The 13,751-nt window shown below is 46.2% G+C and overlaps 1 protein-coding gene across 3 annotated transcripts in view; it reads left to right on the top strand.

Moving 5' to 3' along the window:
* The window catches only part of LOC117679398 (peroxidasin homolog), a 126,643-nt gene that overhangs the window by 92,954 nt on the left and 19,938 nt on the right, over window positions 1-13,751 (top strand). For all 3 annotated transcript variants that reach the window (XM_087889004.1, XM_060684349.2, XM_087889005.1), the window contains exons 7-10: window positions 3,780-3,949; window positions 7,514-7,631; window positions 8,955-9,124; window positions 11,778-12,050. In XM_087889004.1, coding sequence (XP_087745130.1) covers window positions 3,780-3,949; window positions 7,514-7,631; window positions 8,955-9,124; window positions 11,778-12,050 — 731 coding nt within the window. The remainder of the gene's footprint in view (window positions 1-3,779; window positions 3,950-7,513; window positions 7,632-8,954; window positions 9,125-11,777; window positions 12,051-13,751) is intronic.

A 13,751-nucleotide genomic window follows, 5' to 3' on the forward strand; every position in this document is an offset into this window, starting at 1 on the left:
CTTTGAGGCTGCTGGATTTTGCTCCTTGAGGTTATAATAAAGTCACAATAAGCCCTATATTTTTAACTCAGTGCAGAGGTAAGCTGCTGCCCAGTGGTGAAATCCAAATTTTTTTACTACAGGTTCTGTGGGTTTGGCTTGGTGGGCATAGCAGGGGAAGGATACTGCAAAATCTTCATTCCCCACCCCACTCCAGGGGGAAGGATATTGCAAAATCCCCATTCCCACCCCACTCTGGGGCCAGCCAGAGGTAGTATTTGCTGGTTCTCTGAACTGGTCAAAATTTCCGCTACTCGTTCTCCAGAACCTGTCAGAACTTGCTGGATTTCACACCTGCTGCTGCAGGTTCAGGCGAACTGGTAGTTGCAACTGGCGCTATCCCGTCCTATATTGCTGTGTTTCTGAAGCTGCACACATGCACGGAACTCACATTTTCGGTGCTGGGCGAACCGGTTGTTACATTATGTGACGCCCCCCCCTCTGACTCAGTGCATCATAGAGGCAGGAAACATATTGGTGCAAATCTGTGTTTCTCAAGCATGGCAACTTTAATCAGAATCAGTATAGAGCTGGAAGGGAACTTGGAGGTCTTCTAGTCCAACCCACTGCTCAAACAGGAGATCGGCCTATACCATTTGAGACAAGTGACTGTCCAATCTCTTCTTAAAAACTCAAGAGTGTTGGAGCATCCACAACTTCTGGAGGCAAGGTGTTCCGCTGATGACTTGTTCTAACTGTCAGGAAATTTCTCCTTAGTTCTAGGTTGCTTCTCTTCTTGGTTAGTTTCCATCCATTGCTTCTTGTCCTGCCCTCAGGTGCTTTGGAGAATAGTTTGGCTCCCTCTTCTTTGTGGCAGCCCCCTCAAATACTGGAATTCTGCTTTCATGTCTTCAATGAAATCCACACCCTTGAACCTGTGTGGACTTCAACTCCCAGAATTCCCCAGACTGAAACTGAACTCACACACCCCTAATGACTATCCAACAAATATGAAATATGAATTATTAAGTTCTAATAGTCCTTACTTAGTCCTCACCGGTCATTAACAACCAGCCAGTGACCATTCAAAGTTACAATGAACCCCCAAAAGATACTTATGACTTAGTTCCAGAGTTCCAATGACAGTACCGGTCTCCATGGTCACATGACCATATTTTGGTTGCTTAGCAACCGGTGCAGCATTTTGCTGTCACATGACATGATTTGCGACATTCTTTTGCTGGAAACTAACCGTTTTTCCACCAAAATCCCACAAAGGCACGCATTTATTTCTTCAATGACCACCATATTCGCTTTACGACTGTGCTGCCATAAAACCGCCACAAAAAGTCATCAAACTAAGTCAGTCATGTGGCTGCCTCAGCTTATGACCATCATGACTTAGGATGGAAATTCTGGGAAATTCTGTTACAGTCGTTAAGTCGAGGACTCTCTGTAAGCCTCGGCTGAGGAAGCATTTAAAACGTGATCTTGTGTCAGATCCTCCAGCTATTCAAAAGGACATTCCTTCTTATTTGTTTACGTGATCCAGCTTGATCACGTAATTTGTTTACGTGATCCGTGAAGCAATCTATGTAAACCAACGTTGCTGGTCGAGCTGTGTGGCTGCTTAGCCAAAACCTCTTTGAAAGCATTTTTGAAACGCTTTTCGGATTTTGGAAAAGAATTGTGCTTCAATAAAAAGAGCGGAAAATGGCATGTTTGCCTCAGAGAATTGTCTAAAAATAAATATTTGTGCAGGCAACGTCCTAAGAGACAAATGGCAGAGAAACGTTGACTAACTCAAACAATCTCTGATCCAGGCATTGATCAGACTTCTAGCGCTGTGCCAATTTTGTGCTCCTCCCCCCACCTACCCCACCTATTTGTTTTGATTTCACAAAGAAAGATATGGAAATTTGGATTTTTTTTTTCCAAGGAGGAGAACACAGTGGGGAAACATCTCGCAAATGGACGCAGGTTTCTTAAATATATATATATAAATATTTTTAAAAAGGGAGGCGGTGGCTCAGTGGCTAAGACGCTGAACTTGTCGATTGAAAGATCGGCAGTTCAGCGGTTCGAATCCCTAGTGTCGCGTAATGGGGTGAGCTCCCATTACTTGTCCCAGCTTCTGCCAACCTAGCAGTTCGAAAGCGCGTAAAAAATGTGAGTAGAAAAATAGGCACCACCTTTGGCGGGAAGGGAACAGCGTTCCGTGCGCCTTTGGCGTTGAGTCATGCCGGCCACATGACCACGGAGACGCCTTCGGACAGCGCTGACTCTTCGGCTTTGAAACGGAGATGAGCACCGCCCCCTAGAGTCGGGAATGACTAGCACATGTGTGCGAGGGGAACCTTTACCTTTACCTTAAGGCAGCAAAGAGGAATGGAGTTTCATTTTGGAGTCCTCTCATCATTGGCTTACTACAGCCTCCTTGGTGTCCCACACTTGCATTCTGTCAGCCCTTCTCGAGGTAGTCCAGACAAGAAACCCAAACTATGAGTACTTATACTACCTTTATTTTAAGGTTACAAGAAGAGAATTCTCTCCCCTCCTGTATTTTTACAGTTAGTCCTCGACTTATGACCACAAGACCCCCCCCAAATTTCCATTACTAAGCAAGTCATTTGTTAAGTGAATTTGCCCCATTTTGCAACGTTTTTTGCCACAGTTGTTAAGTGGCACTGCAACCGTCACAAATATGAACCAGTTGCCAAGGATCCGAATTTGGATCATGTGACTATGGGGATGCTGCAATGAAGGGTTGGGTTCTACTTACCTTTACTACCGGTTCACAACGGGACCGCATACGCGCAGGATCTTCTGCGCATGCACAGAGCATCAAAAACAGGACGTGATGACGTCCGGGCAGGTGGGCAGAGCCTCCTGCAGCCGCCACTACTGGTTTGCTCGAACCGGATATAACCAGCTGAAACCGGCTGAATACCAAGTGCAGTTTGCTGTTATTTTATACCCTAGTGGCTTGCCCTGACAACGTTTGTTTGTTTGTTTTGTTTGTTTTATTTGATTTGTATACCGCCCTACTCCCGAAGGACTCAGGGCGGTGAACAGCCACAAGATAAAAAGACATAAATACAAAATTTAAAGCAGAATAAAACCGAATTAAACAATTTGGCCGAAGACAGATTTAAAAACACCCCAATAAATTAAAAACAAATTAAAATTGGTGTTTTAAAAGGGAAAAGGGAAAAAATTAGGCCAGGCCAGCTTGATGGAATAAAAAGGTTTTAAGAGTGCGGCGGAAGGTGCATAGATCCGGGATCCTCCATATCTCCGGGGGGAGCTCATTCCAGATAGTAGGTGCCCCCACAGAAAAGTCTCTCCCCCTGGGGGCCGCCAGTCAACATTGTTTGGCCGACGGCACCCGGAGGAGCCCCTCTCTATGAGAGCATACCGGCCGGTGGGAGGCTACTGGTGACAGCAGGCGGTCTCGTAAGCAGGTCCTAAGCCATGGAGCGCTCTAAAGGTGGTAACCAAGACCTTGAAGCGCACACGGAAGACCACCGGGAGCCAGTGCAGCTCGCGCAGGAGGGGAGCCACATGGGAACGCCATGTCGCTCCCATAACCACCCGCACGGCCGCACTCTGCGCCAGTTGGAGCCTCCGGGTGCACCTCAAGGGGAGCCCCATGTAGAGAGCGTGGTGGGAGCGGCCTTGGTGTTTCCCTGATTGACCTGTAGTTTACTCTTAGCTTCTCTGGCAGATGACCTTCCTGTATCTGTGGTTAAACAGGAAGGACTGTCGACCCTTTTTCTTCTCCATCTGCTTCCTCCCAGGCGGCTGGATTCCAATGCCTTGCTCTGTGACTGTGACCTGATGTGGCTGGCAGAACTGCTGAGGAAATATACCATACAGGGCAACACACAAGCAGCTGCCACTTGCGAGAGCCCGCCTGAATTACTGGGTCGTTCGGTCATCACCTTGACCACCCGAGAATTCAACTGTGGTGAGTGAAGCCAGCCGATCCATTGTCTATTTTATTCACTATTTTTCCACACTGTACTGCAAACTTCATGCCTTACTAACACTGATGATGTTACCTATTTGGGTAATGAAAGGTCGGCAAGAAAACCACCAAGCTCAGAGAGCACCTAGGGCCCCACAGTCCTCCTCCCCCATTCCCTTCTAGCACTGATGATGTTACCTATTTGGGTAATGAAAGGTCAGCAAGAAAACAAGCAATCTCAGAGAGCACCAAGGACTCCATGGTTGATTGTTACCTGTTGCATCCAACAGGTAAGTGGCAAGTGTTTATGACGATTGCGACGTCCTGGGGTCATGTGATCGGCAGTTGTGACCTTCCCAGCCAACTTCCGGCAGGCCTAGTCAGTGGGGGAAGCTGGATTCGCATAATGACTGTGTGATTTGCTTAACAATTGCAGTGTTTCTCTGCAATTGTTAATTCTCTAGGGTGTGACTCACTTAACAGCCACCTTGCTTAGCAAGAAGAATTCTGATCCTGTGGTTGTAAGTCGAGGACTACCTGACTCGATTCATGTCCCAACAATCTCTGGAAGCAGTTAAGCAAATCAGCAAGAACTCGACCTGGGTTTATGGGCTGGGTTCAGACACAACTGACTCTGACCCTTAATTAGCAAGTTTCTAGGTTCACACATAGGATCTTTTCATTGAATGTTTGACTTAGACACAAGGGAGAGTATAATAATTGTAGGGGAAAAGTGCCATCTAGAGGACATTTGTGGTTGTTACAAGACTGATGTCAACTCTACAAGGTAAATCAGATCGGAAGTCAATTGCATGGGAAGCTAAAAATAACTTTTCTTGAAATTGACTACAATAACAATCTTGCAAGTTAAGGGAATGGAATGGAATGGAGTAGAGTAGAGTAGAGTAGAGTAGAGTAGAGTAGAGTAGAATAGAATAGAATAGAATAGAATAGAATAGAATAGAATAGAATAGAATAGAATAGAATAGAATAGAATAGAATAGAATAGAATTTCTGAAAGCAAGCTGATTAATTGTTCTCACTGTTGGGCAGTGGAACAGCTTGCCTTCAGAATTGAATGAATGTCCGCCCTCCTCCTCCTCCTTATAAAAGTGAATTAGGGCGCTGTCAGTCTGCGGATTGGGACAACTGGCCCCGGCCATCTCACTGTGGCCAAATCACCTCAGCCAACTCACTGCAGGAAAATTCAACCCAGGATAACTCAAGAACCTAGGACAGGGGTCTGCAACCTTAAACACTCAAAGAGCCACTTGGACCTGTTTCCCACAGAAAAGAAAACACCAGGAGCCACAAAACCAGGGGTGAAATCCAAAATTTTTCCCTACCAGTTCTGTGGGCGTGGCTTGGTGGGCGTGGCAGGGGAAGGATATTGCAAAATCTTCATTCCCTCCCCTCCTGGGAGAAGGATATTGCAAAATCTCCATTCCCTCCCCACTCTGGGGCCAGCCAGAGGTGGTATTTGCCGGTTCTCTGAACGACTCAAAATTTCCTCTATTGGTTCTCCAGAACCTGCTGGATTTCACCCCTGCACAAAATCCTTCCCGTGCCTGACTATTTCTTGAGCGGCCACAAAACTAGCATATGTAGTTGAATTAAACATTCTGTTTTCTTCTGAAACTTTTTTCTTGGATTTATCCATGGTTGGCCTACCAGGGGTTGAAAAGCTCAATAAATCACGTGCCAGTGGGTGTCGCACATTGGCTTTTGTGACGCATATTTTGAGTGACAGGGAGCCACAGCAGAGGGGTAAAAGAGCCACATGCGGCTCCAGACCCCTAACCTAGGATAACTCAACGCAGGATAACTCAAGAAACTCAAGTAGAATTGCAAGTCATCCCAGCCTTGAGAAATTCATACCTAAAGCAAGACAAGGCCCGTTGCAATTCACTTGTCCCTCTCTTGAGTTATCCTGCATTGAATTGTCCCATGATGAGTTGGCTGGGGCGAGTCGGCCTAGAGCAGGGGTGGGCAATTGTGGCTCTTTTACAACCTGTGGACTTCAACTCCCAGAATTCCTCAGACACCTTGGCTGTCTCAGGAATTCTGGGAGTTGAAGTCCACAGGTTGTAAAAGAGCCACATTTGCCCACCCCTGGCCTAGAGTATTGCATCCAGGGTTGTTACTGGGATATTAAAAAAAGACACTCTAGAACAGGAGTCAGCAACCTGCGGCTCTGGAGCCGCCTGTGGCTCTTTCATCCCTCTGCTGCGACTCCCTGTCGCCAGTCAGCTCCACAATTGATAGGGCTTTCAGTTAGGATAGGTAGAGAAAAAAGTACGCTATGCTAGGAGACATAGAGGAGCCTGGTGGCGCAGCAGACTAATAGCCTGTTATTAACATTCAGCTGCTGCAATTACTGCAAGTTCGAATCTCCCCAGGCTCAAGGTTGACTCAGCCTTCCATCCTTTCTAAGGTAGGTAAATTGAGGACCCAGTTTGTGGGGGCAATAAGCTGACTTTGTATAAATATACAGAAGTATGAAGGCTATTGCTTAACGCATTGTAAGCCGCCCTTAGTCTCCAGAGAAAGGCAGCATATAAATCAAATTAAAATTAAAGACCTCTAAGGTACCTTCTGTCACGAGTGTTTCCAGGATTGCTGTGGCTACTTGCCTACTCACAAACAGTATGGTTTTAATCAAGCCATCTCCTGTTTGCAATTACCTGCAAGCCTTCCCCGCCCTAGTTAATTGCAGGTTAACTCCCCATATAAGCAAGGACCTTTTCGCTTGCTACTCGGGCCTAGTTTAGGCCTAAATGCACAGCTCCTGCAGGAAGCTAAGTGCAAATGCCGCAAATGGGAGAAGAATGCAGATAAGGACTCCAGATGCCGTTGCAGAGAAACTCCCACGGATGCTTGCCTTTTGCTGTTTTGTAGCACACAAGCTATCATCGGGACTGCTGTTGCTGGACCTTCTTCCTCCCACAAGCTTCAAGCAATGTTTGCTGTTTTGAACTGTTTTTACTTCAGGTGACTTTTAGCTGTGAAGTTTGTGCTGCCGCCCTTCTACTACCTCGATGATGTATTGACACCGAAGCTGCTTATCTTCATGTTAGCTTTATTCTCTTGTGAACTGTTTCAGTATTGTGGAGAGGAATCTAGGGAGATAGCCTTGCTTCACATAACCAAGATAAGACTTTGTTTTTAATGTGCTTTCTTAAAGACATAGTGCTTTTTAAACATTTTAAAGTAAATTATATTTTTACACAAGACGCCTCTGTCAGATTTATTTCAGTCCTAGTGCGTTTGCTCATGAGCTGGTTCCAGGTCCGGGGGACCCCTCAACCCCATTCCCTAACACCTTCCAACTCTGTTATTCTTCCTGAGCAGAGGCTGTCTATAGAAAACTAATATAGGGTCTGAATTAAAACAGATCAGAGCTCAATTTAAGATCCACTTAATTTAGACCCTAAGGCCTTTAATGAGTCAGTCTGAATTTTGGCTCAAAGGGGACAGTTAGGAACATTCATTGAAAACACCAAAGTCATGTATGACATCCTTCAGCCTTTGAAGGGTCGTCCTCCATTTGTCTGTGTGTTTCAGAGAGCCCTCGCATCACAACTGAGCCGCAAGATGTCGACGTTACTCTGGGCAACACTGTCTATTTCATCTGCCGGGCAGAGGGGAATCCGAAACCTAAGATTATCTGGCTTCACAACAAGTAAGTAAGACGGACCGAAGGGCAAGATGGCAGAAGCAGCATGCCAGTCTGTCTCGGAAAGACCTTGGAAGATGGAGCCAAGAGACAGTACTAAGGAAATGGTCAGAAAAGAGATAGCATAGCCCACAGTTGGATAGTGAAAGGAGAGACCCTCAGTAGAGACCCTCCCTAGTTTCTTGAGCTGTAAAGCAGTGGGAGCAGGGGTGGGCTTCAAAAATTTTAGCAAGGGGTTCTCTGCCCGGTTGCTGGGAGGGGGGAAGGCATTTTTGCCCTTCCCTGGCTCCGGAGGCTTTTTTCAAGTCTCTGAGAGGGCAAAAACGGCCTCCCCAGGCTCCGGAGGCCCTCCGGAGGCTGGAAACAAACTTCTGATAGACCCGTTTTTCGCCCTCCCCGAGTCTCCATGCGCGCCCTGCAGTTACCTGCATCCAAAATGGGCCATGTGGGAGGGGCAGGGTGGAGTGGGCAGGGCCAGCCAGGAATGGGATTTTGCACAGAATCTTAGCTAGAGGTTCTCCCGAACCCCTGCGAACCCCCAGCAGCCCACCCCTGGGTGGGAGGATTGTACTCTCAGAGTTACAAGATTGGTGTCAACTTCACATTGTAAAGCAGACAGAAATCACAACCAGATGAGTTCATTCTACTTAATCGTTCATTCTACTTCATTGTAAAGCTACATTGACAGAATCTTGCCAGTATGAAAGTAGAATTCTACTTCTCCATCTCCTTTACAGCCTGAGAAACTAGGGAATGTCTCTTCTGAGCTTCAAACCTGGCCCATTATTCATCTGCAAGCTATGCTGTCTCTTATCTGATCGTTCCTTTGGCAGCATCTCTTTCCTCAGTCCCTCAAGGTCTTTCTCACATACCTTTACACGATCTAAGGTCACTAATGTGACCTTCCCACCTGGCTTCCAACAAGCGAAGTCAATTGGGGAAGCCAAATTTACTTAGCGACCACACGATCCACTTGACAACTGCAGTGATTCACTTAACGACTGTGACAAAGAGATCGCAAAATCGGGCATGACTCACTTAACCCCGACTTGCTTAGCAATGGAAATTCTCATGCCAATTGTGGTCGTAAGTCGAGGGCTACTTATACACCCATGTTTGTGCGCTTGTTTGACAATCTTAAATTGTCTTGGCTCATGCTGATTAAGGTGACCCCGTGTCCCCCTTGGATAAGTTGACAGCAGTTCTTTCCCCATCTCAGATAGAGATAGTTTGGATTGTTATCTGGGGGTAATACTAGCTGTAGTCCAATCCTTCCCTAGATCAAAGGAGGAATGAAACTGGCTGCCATCTTCCTTTTTTGCATTGCAGCAACGAGATTGACATGAGGGATGATGGGCGGCTGAACCTGCTACAAGATGGCACGTTGATGATCCAAGACACGAAAGAATCCGACAAGGGAATCTATCAGTGCCTGGCCAAGAACATTGTGGGCGAAGCGAAGACTCCTGAGGTTGCCCTACGCTACTTCGGCATTCCTTGTAATGTCCTTCAAATAAATGAAGATCTTGTCCCTTGGCTTATAAGAACCAGATGGATAATCTCTGTGTGTTGGTTTTAGGATGGGGCCATGAAATCTGGTAGTAGCGTCTCACCTGTCTTACCTGTATTGGCTGATGAAACCGGACCAATTTGGGCAACTTTGCAAACTCACCGTTGTTATGGGTGGGATTTTCCATCCCATAAAATGCAAATGAGCGAAAAACCAAAAGGGTTTTGAGTGAGTGAATGACGTGGCAAGGAGAACTGTGGTAAGGAGGAACATCTCAAGAGCTTTGTCTCAGGGTCATCCGTGAGGGGCTGGTTAAGAAAGTCAAGAGGGCAACCACAGCTGCACCATCAAATCAATCAATGACATATTTTTGAAAAGGGGCGTGGCTTTGATTGCACAAATTGTGATTGGCCCCTTGGCTATTTTGACCTCCTCATAGTGGACACCTGTTTGGTCTTTTTTTGCCGAAGGCTCACTATTTCCTACAAATGTGGCCTTCAAGATGATTTTAAAGAACCAACATGGCCTTTGATTCCTCACTCATGCTACAAGTGGCCTGTACTTACCTTTACTATCGGATTGCAACGGGGCCGCTGCGCTTGCGCAGAAGCATTTTGATGGGGGTCAGTGGGCGGAGCCTCCCACCAGTTTTGCTACCGGTTCTATAGAACCGGTGTGAACCGGGGGAAACCCACCACTGGTGTCAAGCTAGGTTCATACAATATGCCAAAATCCTAAACTTGAACTAAGAAAACAAAGTTGCGATATTTGTATGTCATGTTATATCCAAGCTCAAAATAAGTCCATCCAAGTTTTCTCAACATTTTAAAAAAATGGTTCTCTATTGCCTTCTTTTCCCTAAGGCTTAAGAGAAAAGGACTGGCCCAAAGTCACCCAGCTGGCTCCATGCCCAAAGCAGGATTAGAACTCATACCAAACTGGCACTCTTAATAAAACACTATGGTTTAACACAGTGCTTTTCACTTCATTTTCAGCCAAATGCACAGGTATAGAATAGGTGGTACCTGGCTCAATAGTAGTAACTGTGAGACAGATCTTGGAGTCCTAGTGGACAACCATTTAAATAGGAGCCAGCCTTGTGCTGCAGCGGCCAAAAAAGCCAACACAGTTCTAGGCTGCATAAACAGAGGGATAGAATCAAGATCACGTGAAGTGTAAATACCACTTTATAATGCCTTGGTAAGGCCACCCTTTTAGAATACTGCATCCACTTCTGGTCACTGTGATATGAAAAAGATGTTGAGACCCTAGAAAGAATGCAGAGAAGAGTGACATTGATTGCCAGGAGTCTGGAGGCTAAATCATACAACAAAGAATTGAAGGAAATAGGTATTTCTAGCCTAACAAAGAGAAGGATTGGGGTGGCCTGATAGCAGTCTTCCAATATTTGATGGGCTGTCACAAAGAGGAGGGAGTCAACCTATTCTCCAAAGCTCCTGAAGGCAGGACAAGAAGCAATGGATGAAAACTTATCAAAGGGAGATTTAACCTAGCATTAAGGAGAAATTTCTTGACCGTGAGAACAATGAATCAGTATAACAGCTGGCCTCCAGAAGTTGTGGCTTGAGGTTGTCTGGAATGGTATAAGCCAGATGTGGTCTCCAGACCAGGGGTGAAATCCAGCAGGTTCTGACAGGTTCTGGAGAACCGGTAGTGGAAATTTTGAACAGTTCAGAGAACCGGCAAATACCATCTCTGGCTGGCCCCAGAGTGGGGTGGGAATGGAGATTTTGCAGTATCCTTCCCCTACCACGCCCGCCAAGCCACGCCCACAGAACCGGTAGTAAAAAAAATTGAAACCCACCACTGCTGTAGACCCCTGGGGGAGCCCGTGAAGTTGTCACAGAGGGTCTATCAAGGCTTGAAAAAACGTTATGATTTAAAACTTGAGTTAGGTTTTTGGGGGGTCTGTGGCCACAAAAGGTATTTAAGGGTGGGTCTATGGTGAAGAAAAGCTTGAGAATCAATGGTGTAGGTTCAACTACTTGAGCAGGGGGTACAGTAGGCCGTCGTATTTGTTCTGTCGGTTTCGTTGTTGGTAATCCATGCAAAAGTAGCTTCCCAGTCTTTGGTGTATTTGCACACTCCTCTCTTTCATTTTAAAGAATTCGAAATCTCGCCGCTGTCACTCTCATCACTCGACGCCATTTTAGGTCAGTCGACACAAGCTACAATACATTTTAAAAATGTGAACTGTACATAATTTTATAATACATTTTTATTTTAATCTCATCATTAATTTTTTCAGAGAATCGAGTTCAATGGATATTCGATCTTTGTCTCATTCTAACTTATGAAAAAAAAGACAAAACGCGATTCTCCTATCCTTATTCTCTTAGACTGTACAGCTTTAGATTACGTACCATTTCATCATAAAGCTTGTGAATAAAAAAAATGTCCACTGTTTTGTGAAAAAAAATAGTGAACATAATGTGAAAAAAGCGGACTGTCCGCTCAAATAGTGGACACCTGGCAACTCTACGTGAGGGGGTTGGACTAGAAGACCTCAAAGATCCCTTCCAAATCTGTTACTCTATATTCTATAGCGAATCATAATATACTGAAATGGTCTGAGTTTCTTTATATTAACCAAGCGCTTCTGTGTCCTTTTATGTTTTCAGCCAAACCTACATTTGTCATCCATCCCCAGAACACAGAAGTCCTGGTGGGGGAAAGTGTGACTCTGGAATGTGGGGTGTCAGGACAGCCCCCGCCTCGCGTTGTCTGGATGCTGAGCTCAGGGTCGCCACTGCCTCAAAATCCGCGCTTCAACATCACCAGCTCCGGTGGCCTCTATATCCAAAATGTCACTTTGTCAGATGAAGGCAAATACAGCTGCAAAGCCACCAACACAGAAGGATCCATCACGGCAACGGCAAATATCATTGTGCAAGGTAGCTGTGAGAATATTATTGGCCAAATGTAGTCAGGCGTTAAATTAGACCAAAGTTGGGTACACACCAGGGTAGGCTTCAAAAATTTTAGCAAGGGGTTCTCTGCCCAGTTGCTGGGTAGGCTGGCCTAGTTGGCCTCCTGCACCACGGCGGGGGTGGTGGTGTGTTTTTGCCCTCCCCAGGCTCCAGAGTCTTTCCTTGAGCCTCCAGGAGGCCTTTTCCGGCCTTCCCGAACTTCCGGTAGGCCCGTTTTTCACCCTCCCCAAGCCTCTGCACTTACCTCAAATGGGCCACGTGGGACAACTGGGAGGGGTGGGGTGGGCGGGGCCAGCCAGGAGTGGGATTTGGGGGTTCTCCGAACTGCACAGAATCTTAACTATAGCTTCTCCCGAACCCCTGCAAACTCCCAGCAGGCCACCCCTGGGTACACATAGTCCTCAATTAGCGACCGTTTCAAAGTTACAAAGGCACTGGAAAAAGTCATCCGACCCTTTTTCACTTCTGCTGACTGCTAGTTCAGCAGATCAGCGGATCAAATCTCACCGGCTCAAGGTTGACTCAGCCTTCCATCCTTCCGAGGTGGGTAAAATGAGGACCCAGATTGTTGGGGGCAATATGCTATTTAGCATACTGTCGATTGTTGTAAGCCACCCAGAGTCCTCGGAGAGTGGGCGGCATGGAAATATGATTAATAAAAATAATAATAATAAAAAATCACTGCAGTTGTTAAGTGAATCATGCGGTTGTTAAGTGAAGCCTGCTTCCCCCATTGACTTTCCTTGTTTCAAGCCAGCTGGGAAAGTCACAAATGGCGATTATATGACCCCAGGACACTCCAGCCTTTGTAAATACATGTTGTTTGCCAATGGACTGGAGCTGGGTTTCAAAACCCGTCGCTACCAGTTCGCTTGTCCGTGCACGCTCACTTGCGCACGACTCTTCTGCGCATGTGCAGAAGTGTCTGGGCGGGTGGGCGGAGCCTCCCGCCACCACCGCTGCTACCAGTTCGCCCGATTCAAGGCGAACCGGTAGCAACCCATCACTGGACTGGAGTTTGATCACGTGACTGTGGGGAATGTTGCAAGTTGTAAGCGCAAGGACCAGTTGTACATCATGTTTTTCAGCGCCGTTGTAAGTTCGAAAGGTTTCTAAACGAATGGTTGTAAATCCAGGACTATCTGAAATTATTTAAAATAAAAAAAACCCTCCTCCCTTGGCTCCTTATCAAAAAAAAAAAAAGAAGATTCAAATATTGATAGGGGACAAAGAACAGGGGTGAATTTGTTGCAAATTTTGCCCATCCGTGACCTAATTGTTAAAGATTCAATCCGTGACACCGTCTCGTTTCTTTTCAAAAGAAAAGTCAAGACGACGAGCAAGATTTCCTCAGAGAATGGGTGATGCTAGAGGAGTCAAAAAAATCAAGATGGTGGCCAGGATGAGGGCATCCAATGCCAACCCTGCACGTATAAAAGGGTTGGACCTTTGATTGTGTGGATGCAACCCACATCCTGAGTCTCTCTGATACTTACCTCAACTAGACTACCCCCTCTTGATAATTTTTGACTATATTTTAATGTTTCTCAACCTCAGCTATGAGAAGAGGTGAGGATTTCAACCCCCAGAATTCCCCAGCCAGCCATGCTGGCTGGGGAATTCTGGGAGTTGAAGTCCCCACCTCTTCTCATGGCTGAGGTTGAG

Source organism: Pantherophis guttatus, chromosome 3 (genome assembly GCF_059756535.1).
Source record: "Pantherophis guttatus breed Tessera chromosome 3, ASM5975653v1, whole genome shotgun sequence".
NCBI classification, from domain to species: domain Eukaryota; kingdom Metazoa; phylum Chordata; class Lepidosauria; order Squamata; family Colubridae; genus Pantherophis; species Pantherophis guttatus.